The sequence below is a fragment of the Myotis nattereri genome (genome assembly GCF_964212035.1).
Source record: "Myotis nattereri genome assembly, chromosome: 13".
Lineage (NCBI taxonomy): Eukaryota > Metazoa > Chordata > Mammalia > Chiroptera > Vespertilionidae > Myotis > Myotis nattereri.
In genome coordinates this window covers 19,649,027-19,661,896 of record NC_138088.1, presented here as the reverse complement: position 1 = coordinate 19,661,896, position 12,870 = coordinate 19,649,027, and the positions used below count along the sequence as shown (strand labels likewise).

Here is a 12,870-nt window from a genome sequence, read left to right as displayed (position 1 = left end):
AGCAGGTGAGCAAGGTCAGTGTCGTCAGTGATGAGTCGTGTCCGTAGCACGCACCCTGACATATGAGACGGGAATGGCGCTTCACCTGTCTTCCTCCTCCCCCGAACCCACGACCCCTGTCTGACCGGGAGAAAAACATCAGACTTACCCACATGACGGACAGTCTGCACAGCACGTAGCCAGTATCGGTGAGGCCATCAGAACCCAGGGAAGTCTGAGAAATGTCAGAGGGAAGAAACAGCTTGGAGCAGGCAAAGGAGAGAGGATGACTAAATGTGTCCTGAAGGGGATCCCAGAAAAAAAATGAGAAAAAAAGGACATCAGGGGAAAGGGAGGGGCACCGGAATAAAATAGCTTTAGTTAGTGGTGACGCTCAGACCTGGTTCGCAGGTTGTGACCGGTGTAGCCGAGTAGCGGCAGGCGGTAACAATGGGGAACTGGGTGACGGCACCAGCGCATGTGGGAATCCTGTGTGTTATCCTTGCACTTTTCAGTGAATTTAAAACTACTCTGAACTTAAAAGTTTGTTCATTAAAAAGGAAAGAAGGGATAGTACTTCCTTCCGGGCAGGCTGCCGGGAGGGTTCAGTGGGTGCCGCAGGCAGCTGTGGGCTGAGCCCGCCCTGAGATGACGGCTCGCGCTCTTCCCCGTTGGAGCACAGGGTGGTCTTGGACCCCAGGTCTTGCTTTCTCAGGCCTGCCCCTCCTTGTTTGAGACCTTCCGGAACCGCCTGCCACGAAATAGGTGCACCTTCTGCTCCCTGCCTCCTCGGGAACAACGTTCCCTGGGAGTGAGGAAACGTGGGGTTGGCTGGGACCGTTCCCTGCTGGGTCCCCTGTCCCTGCCCCACCAGGGAGAAGCCCATCTTGGCTGGGTCCAGAGGGAAGGCTGCCAGCTGCCCTCCCGTGAGCTGCCTGGGCCTGGCTCCCCCTTCCAGCCGCAGGCACCCAGGGTCTGACCCTCCCTTTGGGCAGGAAAACGGATTTAGAGCTCCCACTCCAATAGTCCCTCCTTCCCTTCTCCCTGCTCCCCGGGCTTGGCCACAAGGTCCTGGTCCTGAGGGTTACAGGAGGACAGGGAAGGGGTTCTTGTAGCGACTCCCTGGCTGATGGCATTGCCTGGTTACTGGGTGTGGAAACCTACCTCCACCCTGGCATCTGGTCCCAGCAAAGCCTTCGTGTGATTCAGAAGTTGGGTGCATGCAGGAGAGAACATTGGTAAGTAGGTTCTAGAAGGTGAAGAGAATGTGGTTGAGACGTCAGGAGGGCCAGCCTCTCTTTCTGACCCGTCTCCTGCTGAGCTGCCTCCTTGCCCGCTGCTTCCTGGCCCCTGGGCAGTTCTCTCCTTCCCATCCCTGACTTAGAACCTCACCCCCCCATCTCCCCTCCCCCCACTCCTGCCCCTCCATAGCCTGCCCTGCCTAAGGCTCGCCAACCCGGGCTCCTTTGGCCTGCTCTAAGCTTACCTCCATTGAACTTTCTCTTCAGATCTCACTCTGCATCTCATATCTTCTCAGTAAGACTGTAAATTACTTGAAGACAAAGCCTCTTTCATAGTCCCGCCCTAACAAGGGGGGCGGCCTTTTCTGAAGTAAGGATGAGGAAATTCGGACTGAAGGGCACAAGTGTGCTGATGGAGACAGAGTGTCTACCATCGGGGCTGCCTGGCAAACCCCAGGCCCCCAGGAGCTCAGCTTCTCTCTGTTGCCCACTGATGCCATGGTCAGCTGAGCCAGGCTTATGGGCTCAGGTGACCAGGGTGCCTGAAGGCCTGCCTTCCTCCTCTGAGTTGTAAATCCCCTCATCTTCTCTCCCAGATCAGAGAAAGCCCACCCCAGCGAGCCGGCCGCAGGAGCTGGTTCTGGAGAGCAGCTGCGTGTAGTGTCTGAGTCACAGAGATCTGCGTTCTAATCCTGATCCTCCCACTTCCAACTTACAGCCTTGGGCAAGTTGTTTAACTTCTCTGAGTCCCAGCTAGTTTGCCTATGAGAAGGGAATCATTCCTGTCTCCATAAGGGTGTCGGGAGATTGTATGCAAAGCCCTCAGCACAGCAAAGCCTGGCACATAGAACGTGTTCAGTAAATAATACGTCGCTTATCCCTTCAGCCCCAGCACTCTCTAGCCACCACTTCCTTCATTAGTTGTGTCTCCGCTTGGACGGAGAGAGTCCTGACTTTTGCTTGTTTTTCTGGTGCACACCCAGTGGGCATCCCAGGCCAATATGATGCCGAACCCTAACCTGGGGGCCTTGGCAGACCACCTTGAACTTGGCTGTGTCATGGCAGCAAGGAGACCAGACACACTGTTCTTTTCTGCCCGGTGGGTGTGTCTTGGAGCCGTCACGCTTGTGCCCACTGCCATGCGAAGCAATTCCTGTTCCCCCTGAGCTGCCTCTCTGGCCTCCCCTCTGGCCTTTGGGAGGCTGGCAGAGCCAGGCCTTGGGTGCACAGCCAGGCTGGAGCCTGTCAGGGAGCTGCCTGTGTGTGTTCCAGGGGCTGGGGCTGGGCCTCTCAGGTAGCTGCATTTATTGACTGTGGCTCCAGCACCCACTTGGCACTGTAGGTAGAACCCGTGTGCCAGGCAGCTTCCGTAGTTCCGGTTGGACATGGTAGCCCTGACCCACCTCCTCCTTGGCCTGTTGAAGGCCTCAGGGTAGGTCCAGCTGGATCTAAGCCCTGAGGTCCCTACTCACAGCGGACAGGGGTGAGTGCAGATGAGCCTGCCAGGACCCCAGAGGCGGGCCGGGCCAGGAGACTTGGCATGGCAGGGCCAACCCCACCTCTATTCTAGTGGGGGACTAAGGGAGGAAAACAGAGCTACTTTATTTTTATTATCTTTACTTAGTGCGGGAAAAGACCAGACTGTCTCATTGCTGAACCCTGCTCCTATCACAGCCTCAAAACTATTCATCCGTTCTTGTACCCTAGGCCACTTTTTCTGGGTTTGTTTTCCATCTTCCTCGCCTGCAGATCCTTTAGTGGGGTCTGTGTTACCAATCCAGTGTTTCGTGTGTTTTTTTTAAGTTTGATAATGTCTTAATTTCCTCATGGTTCTTAAAAAATAGTTTGCTGGGCCCAGGATTCTAGGTTGGCGGTTTCTTTGTCTTGGTGTTTTGATGGTGCCACTTCAGTGCCTCCCTGTTACTGTTGCAAACCTGTCCTCACCCAACGGCCATTCCTTGGTGAGTGACCTGCCTTCTCTCTTGCTGCTTAGAAGATTTTCTCTTCGGCTGATGTGAGCTTGGAGAGAAGTCCCCAGGAGACTGGCCACCATCTGTCCCCGGATGGAGCATTTGGCCTGCTGAGTGTGGGGACAGAAGAGAGTAACACGGCAACATTCTGGCAGCAGTTTGCCCAATCTGGTCCATTTTGGAGAGAGATGAAGGCGGGAAGGAAATGGTGTTGGGTACTTCCAAATGCCAGAGGCCCTGCAGATGTACCCCTCCCCCAATGTATCCCAGTGACCACTCTCCCCCCTCCCCTGGGTGATGGTGGCTTTACATGTGTCTGTGTGGGGCACAGATGTGGCTGTACAGAGTGTGTGTTGCCCATGACCCTACCTTGGTCTTCATGCCTCTAGCAGCGGTTCTCAACCTGTGGGTCGCGACCCCTGAAAATACATCCTGCATATCAGATATTTACATTACCATTCATAACAGTAGCAAAATTACAGTTATGAAGTAGCAACGAAAATAATTTTATGGTTGGGGGTCACCACAACATGAGGAACTGTATTAAAGGGTCGCGGCATTAGGAAGGTTGAGAACCACTGCATGTCAGGCAGGTCTGAGACACTGACCCCACCCCCTTGTAGAAGGAAGACCATGTCCCAGTGTTGGAGGGGCTGGGATGTTGAAGTTGTTTAAAAGTCATTCTGTCGCAGATCAATGATCATTTCTGCAGATCAGCGAAGAATCATTAGGTTGGAATTCTGTTAGGGAGAAAGTGTGTGTGTGGCCGATTGGATCTCACATTTTCTACCCCTCAGTTCTAGGATGAGTCAGGAGCATATGGGTTGAGAGGACATCATCTCTTTATGCATTTGAACACTCTGCTTCCACGATGGTGGGGAGGAGAGGAAGGTGGAAGGAAGCACCGCCACCCATTGGACTTCCCATCATTCCCCATGGCAGGGATTTGGGGGGATCTGCTGTCCCACAGCGGGTAGCAGTCTTTAATCTCAGTTGGGTCCAGACACGGATGCCAGGCAGACCCTGGTGGAAGCCTCATGCTCACAGCTCTTAAGTCTGCATGCTCCTGAGTTGGGGCAGCTGCCAGTTCTGGGCACTGAGAGAGTGGGCGGGGCTCTGTGATGCCTGCCGCTTCTGCTGCTGCAGCCTGCACCCACCGCCTGGCTCTGTCCTTGGCTGTCCCAGGAGGGGGTGTCAGCACAGGAGCAGCCCTCCAGCCCCCCTCCTGGCTCTCCCCTCCCCGAGGGACTCTCACATGTAAGGTTGGCCTGGATGCGCCTCTCCGTTTGGTGGACAGCAGTTCCTCTGTGGGTTGTAGGCCGGTTACTTTGCTCATGGGCTGAAGGGCTTGGAGACACAGAAGTGGTGAGAACAGGGGAGTGGAGAGGACTGCGATTTTTGATCAGCTGTGCAGGCATTGCCCCGTAGGTCCCTGGGCTAAGGGACGAGGGAGCTATCCAATGCAGTGCTCCTCAAACTTGACCATCCCTGAGGAGCACGGGGGAGCGTGTTCAAATGCAGACTTTGACTTGGGAGTGGGCCTGAGACTCTGCATTTCTAATGAACTCCCATGTGATGCTGCTGCTGCTGGTCCAGAGTCCTACTGTGCTTCCCCCTGGGTTTGGCCTGGAGGCACCACAGGGCAGACGAATGCTTCTCGTGCCACTTGGAAAGGTGCACAGGATGTGAGAATGAGCGACCTGACCCAGATGACATTCCAGAAGGGCTCTTCAGAGATGCGGAAAGATGAGAGCCTTCACCAGGGTGGCTGGGACCAGGCCCCTCACACTTTGGCTCTGAGGAGAGAGCTCCTAGTTGGAATTAGAATTTGAATCCCAGCTCTGCAGCTCCTTCGCTGCATGGCCTTGGGCAGGTCATTTTGCCTCTCTCTGCCTCAGTTTCTTCATCTGTAAAGTAGGGATAAGAACGCCTGCTCCAGAGGCCGTGGTGAGGGTGAAATGGGATAAGGTGTGTCAGGTACCTGGCCCAGTGCCTGTTTCATAGTAGGCCCTTCATGACCCTCTGTGTCCCCTAAGACTGCACACTCTTCTCTCCTTGCAGGTGAATGAAATTTACCATGACGAGTCCCTGGGGACACACATCAACATTGCCCTCGTCCGCTTGATCATGGTTGGCTACCGACAAGTAAGCCCCCTTGTCAGCAGGCAGGCTTTGGAGAGAGACGGGGTGTGGGGCCATTGCATCATCCCAGCTACGGTGTCAGGAGTGGGGCAGTATCTAGGGAACATTTTGTCTCCTGAGTCAGAACCCCGAGACCATTAAAATTGAGGCTTCAGTGGCAGAGGCATTGGGGATGGTGAGCAGGGACTCCAGGTTCCCTCCAATATGTTACACGGACAGTCCTTTATCCTCACAGATGAAGGTCCCTCCCCTTGAGGGATTGATGGGGAAGATGGGGCTGGGAGAGGGGCAGTGACCAAGCAGGTCCTGCTATGGTTGGGCCGCGGGCCCTGGGCTCTGCCATCACAGACCAGTTGCTTATTCTCCCCTAAATGGGGGTAGCAACACATTTTCCTCCAGGGGCTTCTGTGAAGATTAAATAACAGCGAATATATTAGAGGAAACTCCCAGACCCACCTGCCTGCGGGTTGGCTGAGGGATTAGAGGTCATGTGTGACCAGTTCTTAGCAGACAGGTGTCCCCGTGCAGGGCTTGGTACATGCATGTTCCCTAAAGTAGGAGGGAATGCCAGCAGCAGCCAGAGTCAGTGACCTTGGGGCAGCTAGTGACCTTGGGACAGGCACTGCAGTCCCGTGGGCTTCAGGGCTCCCCTCTGCCAGGGGAGGGGAGTGTCGGGTACTCACCGCGGTCCGGGGGCTCCGACCCACCGCTCTGCTGTTGGTACTCTCCGGCCCGCAGTCCCTGAGCCTGATTGAGCGTGGGAACCCCTCCCGCAGCCTGGAGCAGGTGTGTCGCTGGGCCCACTCCCAGCAGCGCCAGGACCCCGGCCACGCAGAGCACCACGACCACGTCATCTTCCTCACCCGGCAGGACTTCGGGCCCTCAGGTATGCAAGGTACTGTGCTCGCCTGGGCCAGGTGTGTGCAGTGCAGGCCAGAGGCCGGGGCCGCCCTCGGAGGTCAGGGGCCAGGTTCCCCGTCAGCGAAGAGGTCCGTGGGTCTTTAGAGACAGGACCTGGATAGACAGGTGAGCAAGCTTGGCAGTGATTTCTTGAGGATCAGAGGAAGTGAAGGGGCCCCCACCCTGGCCCCTGCTGTCCTGGTTGAGCCTGCAGGTGGTTCTGTGCTTGCCATCGTCTGCCCACACTGCATTCATCTGTCTTCGTCCAGGTCGTGGGCACCTAGTGGGGCTCGTGTGGAACTTGGAAAGGAAGTGCATGCTCTGCCCGCAGCTGCACGCCTCTCTACCCAGCGATCCAAGCTCACTTCATCTCCCTGAGTCCTCCCCGCGGCCGAGTGGGAAAAATAATAGTGTTTGCCTTCCTCCGTTCCAGGGCTGCTGAGAGGGCTGAGGGCACATGAAATGTCTGTACGGAGTGTGACCATAAGCGCTCTGCAAACACATGGAGCTTTGACTACCCCAGTTCCCATGTGGGGAACCTGAGGCACCAGGTTGTGAAGAGGCTGCCTGTGTCCTTACTTTACAGAGGAGGCAGATCTGAGACTCAGCCTGGATGTCTGGGCTCCGAGTTGAGGGCTTCCTAGTTTTTCCTAGTTTGATGCTAGAAGTGAGTCAGCCAGCCATGCCTCTGCCCAAAGGGCTCCTTGTCTGAATCCCTGAAACCCCAAATGTGGGCTTTCACACACATACAGATACACATGCACACACGTATAAACACACAGACACACATGTACAGGCCTACACGCAAATAACACAGATACACGTGCACAGATACATGTATACACAGACAGAAACTTATGCATACACACAAACACATGTATAGACACATTGACACATAGACACACACTACACATATAGACACATGTACACAGACACACACATACGCCTAGGGCAGTGATGGCGAACCTTTTGAGCTCGGCGTGTCAGCATTTTGAAAAACCCTAACTTAACTCTGGTGCCGTGTCACATATAGAAATTTTTTGATCTTTGCAACCATAGTAAAACAAAGACTTATATTTTTGATATTTATTTTATATATTTAAATGCCATTTAACAAAGAAAAATCAACCAAAAAAATGAGTTCGCGTGTCACCTCTGACACACGTGTCATAGGTTCGCCATCACTGGCCTATACACATGTGTCCCGGCACCCCAAGTGTATCTCAGACCTTCAGGACAATAGAGGCCACAGGCACCTCCTTCCCACCACCATTCTCATTATCTATCACTGGCCCCCACACCATCTCAGATAACAGAGCACCTCAGAGCTCTACAGACAGGGCCTACTGTCTGGTAGCTGCAGGCCCAGGCAGGGAGCACTCTCTTCTGTCACCTCCTCCTCGGAGGCCTTCCCCAGCTAAGTCTGTGTCGCAGCCCCTACTGAGCCCCAGGGGATGCTGGGAAGCAGGCCCCTTACCTCTCAGGCTTTGCCCACAATTGCTGTTTAGTTGCTGGGACATCCCAGCCCCAGTGCAATGCCCATGGCCCCCCGAGGCCTGCACAGGCGTGCCTGCTCCTTCACCTGTGTCCTCCCCACCACGTGCTCTCTCCCTGACCCATGGAGAGCTGTCTCACCTTCCTCCAGGCCCAGCCCTATGCCACCGGAGGCATCCCTGGTCCCTCAGGCCTTTCTGTGGAATCCATCCCCTTCCTCAGATCCCCCTGCTTGCCCCCCGCTGCTCCTCGAACTCTGGCCCTGCAGGCCACACCTAAGCTGACCTCTCCCCCCAAGTCTGCCTGCTAAGCCACCTGCTCCTTAATGTGTGGGTGTGTGGCAGAGAGGGTGGGGGGTTTGGATCCGATTCCTCTGTTTTCCCCGTAGAATCTAACACAGTGCACCCCTAGCCCCACATGAAAAGAAGGCTTATTTGTTAAATGACCGACTGGCTGGCTGGCTGGAGGGACGTGGAAGTCGGGCATGAGCAGGTTTGGGCCTGTCTGGGAACCCCACTGCCTGGTTAGAGGATGGCTGACAGGTACGGGGAGGGCGCAGGCTAAGAGAGAAGCCGTAAGCCTTGGATGTGGGGCAGCTGGGTCCAGGTTGCTCTGCTGCAGGTGGGACTTCACAAGGATGCTTCTTACTCCAGGGACCCGCCCGCAGTGGCCAGGGCAGGATGGCCCAGTGGGACTGCTGGGCCCCGCTCGGCGTGTCTTACCTCACTGTGCATCACTTCTCTCTGCCCTCTCGCCTTCCCCACAGGGTACGCACCTGTCACTGGCATGTGCCACCCCCTGAGAAGCTGTGCCCTTAACCATGAGGACGGCTTCTCTTCCGCCTTCGTGGTGGCCCACGAGACTGGTCATGTGTAAGTGGCACCTAGAGGGTGGGCAGCACGGCGAGCTCTGAGGTGGTCTGTGGGTGTGGGAGGCTTTGCCCCAGGTCGGGCTCCAGTGCCAGTGTTTCGGGAGATGCCAGAGAAGCTTCCCTCAGTGAGGCTCTGCCCTGAGGCGGAGGTGGGAGGTGGGGGCAGAGCTCAGGGGCCCAGACAGCAATCCTGGGCCTGCCTTGGGTCCAGTCCCCAAATCCCAGGGAATGGGGGACCAGATGTGGCCCTGTCTTTGAGAAGGTCAATGGCAGTGTCCCATCGATAGGCTGTGGTCAGCGTCTAGGCCAGTGATGGCGAACCTATGATACGCGTGTCAGAGGTGACACGCGAACTCATTTTTTTGGTTGATTTTTCTTTGTTAAATGGCATTTAAATATATAAAATAAATGTCAAAAATATAAGTCTTTGTTTTACTATGGTTGCAAATATCAAAAAATTTCTATATGTGACAGGGCACCAGAGTTAATTTGGGGTTTTTCAAAATGCTGACACGCTGAGCTCAAAAGGTTCGCCATCACTGGTCTAGGTGGTCTCAATCTGTCCCCCCAACCCCATTCCATCCACACCTTGAGGCCCTTTGAGACCAGTTCCAAGCAGCTATGGCGGGCTTGCTTGATCTTTGAGCCTGGGTTTTGTAGAGCGCATACTGCTTCATCCATTCACCCTGTATTTCTTGAGTAGCTGCCATGTGCCAGGCCCAGTGCTAGGAGTGGGGCCTCCGTGGAGAACAGGACAGAGAAGCACTCGAGAAGCTGCATGCTGGGAGAGAGCCAGTCAGCTCTATCTGATGTGCCGGGTGGTGACATGGCACGTGCATGTCACCATCACGCCTCCCCGCCGTGTCTGCCCACAGGGTCACACTCAGCAGCCCCCACACAGAGGGAGGCTGATCCCTGCAGTCCGAGGGACGGGGAAGGAGAGGGGTGGGCCTGCCCTCGGGGCTGGGTGTGCCGTCCACAGTCTGTGCTCCTCTGCATCCACCTGTCAGCACGGGAAGCCCATGCAGAGTCCATGCCAGCTCTGCCCCCCGGGCAGGTGGTACCTACTCTCTGGGCCTTGGTTTCCTCACCTGCAACATGGAGGCTGACACCAGTGCCACCTCGGAGGTCCCTTCCTGCACTGGAAGCTGATGGTTCCACACATTCTGGAGCCAGGAGTCTGTCTTCCTTTTGGGGGGGGAGGTGGCGGGGAGAGGGGGTAAGCGATGTTCACTCTTCACTGAGCAGAGGCCTCTCCATGTGGAGAGGACAAGCTTAGAGGACCATGTGTCTGCCTAGTGGTCAAGGCCACACGCAGCCACTTGCAAGTATTTAAGAATTTAGAACCTTAGGGCTTTGGCATTAAATATTAAGTATAGAGAGCAGACTTGGAAATGTACTATGGTAGGTGCATGCCACAGGCAAAGCTCTGTGCTAAGTACTGTGGGGTCTTGGAGAAGCTTGAGAGGCTGGCACAGAGGGCTCAGTCAATGAGGCTGAACTGAACTGAATGAGACCTGGCCTGGCACTTGGAGGCCACGGCCTGGTGGGAAGACAGCTCATGGCAGGCGAGCTGTTCATGGAGGTCCAGGCAGATTCTGCTGTGGGAGGTCGGCCATGGGCTGGGCGGCCAGGGAGGGTGTCCTGGGCGGAGTGTCTGGGAGTAGCGACCAGCAGGGGCAAGGCTTTCAGGGAAGAATGAGTCTGGCCCTATTGAGGGACAGAGTGGGGCCTCAGCTTCCATCCAGAGAGATGGTCCTCCCCTCTGCCTGGTTGGGAAACTGAGGCAGGAGGCACAGCCTGAAGCCTGGTCAGGGCAGCGTCCCCATTGCTGGCCCACCTCCCCGTCTCCCCGGGGGTGGGCTCCCTGGGCATGACTCGAGGCTCCCCTCTGTCTCCCCCTCTCTAGGCTCGGCATGGAGCATGATGGTCAGGGCAACGGCTGTGCGGATGAGACCAGCCTGGGCAGCGTCATGGCACCCCTGGTGCAGGCTGCCTTCCACCGCTTCCACTGGTCCCGCTGCAGCAAGCTGGAGCTCAGCCGCTACCTTCCGTACGTCACCTGCCCTTTGGGGCCCAGGATGCGGGAGCATGCGGCCTGCCACCTCATCCCCCCAAGTCATCTCCCTCCCCAATGCCATGCCACTTGGAAGCACACTCCATTCACAGCGTTGCTGGTTAGCGTCTGGGTTTCCAGGGACATGGAGGCCAGTACAAATGCTAGACTTGGCGAGAGCAGTGCCAAGAGTGGGCACAGAGTAGATTTGGGTGGGACAGGACAGGCAGACATCCTGCGCTAACCTCGCATGGCAGCTGACCCGGACCCAGCCTCCTGCATCCTGCATGGCAGGCTGGCTTTTTCCACCCTCAGTGCAGAGAGCCCTCCAACTGTCCATGAACCAACCCTTCACCTTGGCCTTAACGTGATCCTCTAACATGGCCAAACTGGCCTGTGAGATAGCTACAAGCTGAGCGCTAACCCCAGCCCTGGGTGCCCTGGCCCTGGAGCACCCCAGACACAGTGGGTGGACGGGAGGCCCTGTGTGAGATGAGACACAGCGCTGGGCGGCGGGCTGCACTGCTACCAGCCTGCCTGCTCCCTAAACCTGAGGATTCCGGCTTCAGCCTGGTTCACCTCCTGTCTTCACCTCCAGCTCCTACGACTGCCTCCTTGATGACCCCTTTGCGCCCGCCTGGCCCCAGCCCCCGGAGCTGCCTGGCACTGACTATTCAATGGACGAGCAGTGCCGCTTTGACTTCGGCACCGGGTACCACACCTGCTCCGCGGTGAGTTCCCACTGGCCTCTGCCAGCCGGGTCCCCAGGACCATGTCCTTCCGTGACCTGGGCTGCCCATTCACAGAACATCTGCTGCCCAGCCGGGCTGGGCGTCTGGAGCTGGGGCCAAAGGTTCGGTTCCATCAGGGAGACTCAGGACGACCGGGACCCAGGCCCTGCCACCTTCTGCTACATACCCGCCCACCCAGCCCCAGGTGTAGGGGTGGGCGCGGGCAGTGGCTGGAGAATGCTCTAGCCCCGGGGAAGATGGAATAATCACTCACAGGGCCAAGCAGAGGCTCAGAGCAGGGGACAGCCCAGGGCAGGGGGCTTTCTGAGGGACCAGGCCTTGGTGACTCGCTGCACTGAGAGCCTCACACCGCCCCCCTCCCCCAATCCAGAAGTGCAGCCCCCTCCTCGGCTCTGCAGGATCAAGAGGCCCTGCACATGCTCACCTTCCTCACCGCCCAGGCCGCACTGGGACATGTGGTCTCTGCTTTGGGGGTGGACACACAGCCTGGGATACGGGGTTTTAATGCCCATCTGCTGTATTTGTGAGGACGGTTGTCTGGCTGGCAGGGGTGATAGGAGAGAAAAGGAAGTTGGGGCCTTTTTGGACAATCAAAACACAGTTGCCAACCTGTAGCATGACGGTGAGACTGGAGGGAGGTGGCAGTCCAACCTTGTCTGGGCTGGGTGGCAAGGTGCACGGCTCAGGGGCATCGGGCACAGCCTCCCTAGAGTCTCAAACCCTAATCCCTGCTCAGTGACAAAGGCCGAGAGGGAGGCGTGGGAGGGAGACGGCAGTGTGGGCTGTGGCTGCCCCTTCTTGGTACCCTGTTGGAGAGAGGAGGGGTGGCTGGAGGCCGCTGGCACCTGGGGAAGGTTGGGCCGCAGGGTGTGTGGGGCTCTGGCCGGACAGGCTCCTCCTGCCTCCCAGCTTCCACCACTCCCGCCTCTCTGTCGCTGCCCTTTGCCCCCTTGTCAGAGCTGGGGAACCAGTCCAGCCGGGTGACCCCATACCCTTTGCCACGCAGTTCACGACCTTTGAGCCCTGTAAGCAGCTGTGGTGCAGCCACCCTGACAACCCGTACTTCTGCAAGACCAAGAAGGGGCCCCCGCTGGACGGGACCGAGTGTGCACCAGGCAAGGTACCTGCAGCAGGAGTGACTTCCTGGGCTCAGGCCCCAGGGGAGCCCCTGCCTCCTCACCAAGTGTGTAATGAATGTGTGTGGGGGGGAGGAGAGGGGGCAGATGGGAGCCCCGTGCACATGGAGGCCTCACATGAACTCCACACTCACAGCCCACACCACAGCCTTTGCTTCTCTAGTTGGCAGAATTTGGCATCACCTCATAGCCCATCCAGCAGAAATGCTTACTCCCATTTCACAGATGAGGAGAGTGAGGTCCAGGCAAGTTAAGGAACTTGTGGCGGTCACACAGAGAAGGGATGAAGGAGGACTCCAGGTGTCCTGCCTACTGTCCCCCCAGGCTGT

At 56.9% G+C, this 12,870-nt stretch overlaps 1 protein-coding gene across 2 annotated transcripts in view; it reads left to right on the top strand.

The window, feature by feature from the left end:
- The window catches only part of ADAMTS14 (ADAM metallopeptidase with thrombospondin type 1 motif 14), a gene marked incomplete at its 5' end in the record, with an annotated part of 76,202 nt that overhangs the window by 41,698 nt on the left and 21,634 nt on the right, over positions 1-12,870 (top strand). Inside the window, 6 exons of one of the 2 annotated variants that reach the window (XM_081105070.1) lie at positions 5,252-5,335; positions 6,071-6,218; positions 8,493-8,598; positions 10,507-10,650; positions 11,252-11,384; positions 12,412-12,525. In XM_081105070.1, the coding sequence (XP_080961196.1) occupies positions 5,252-5,335; positions 6,071-6,218; positions 8,493-8,598; positions 10,507-10,650; positions 11,252-11,384; positions 12,412-12,525 (729 nt within the window). Of the gene's footprint in view, positions 1-5,251; positions 5,336-6,070; positions 6,228-8,492; positions 8,599-10,506; positions 10,651-11,251; positions 11,385-12,411; positions 12,526-12,870 lie in introns of both variants that reach the window. The other variant, XM_081105069.1, reaches the window with a different exon arrangement.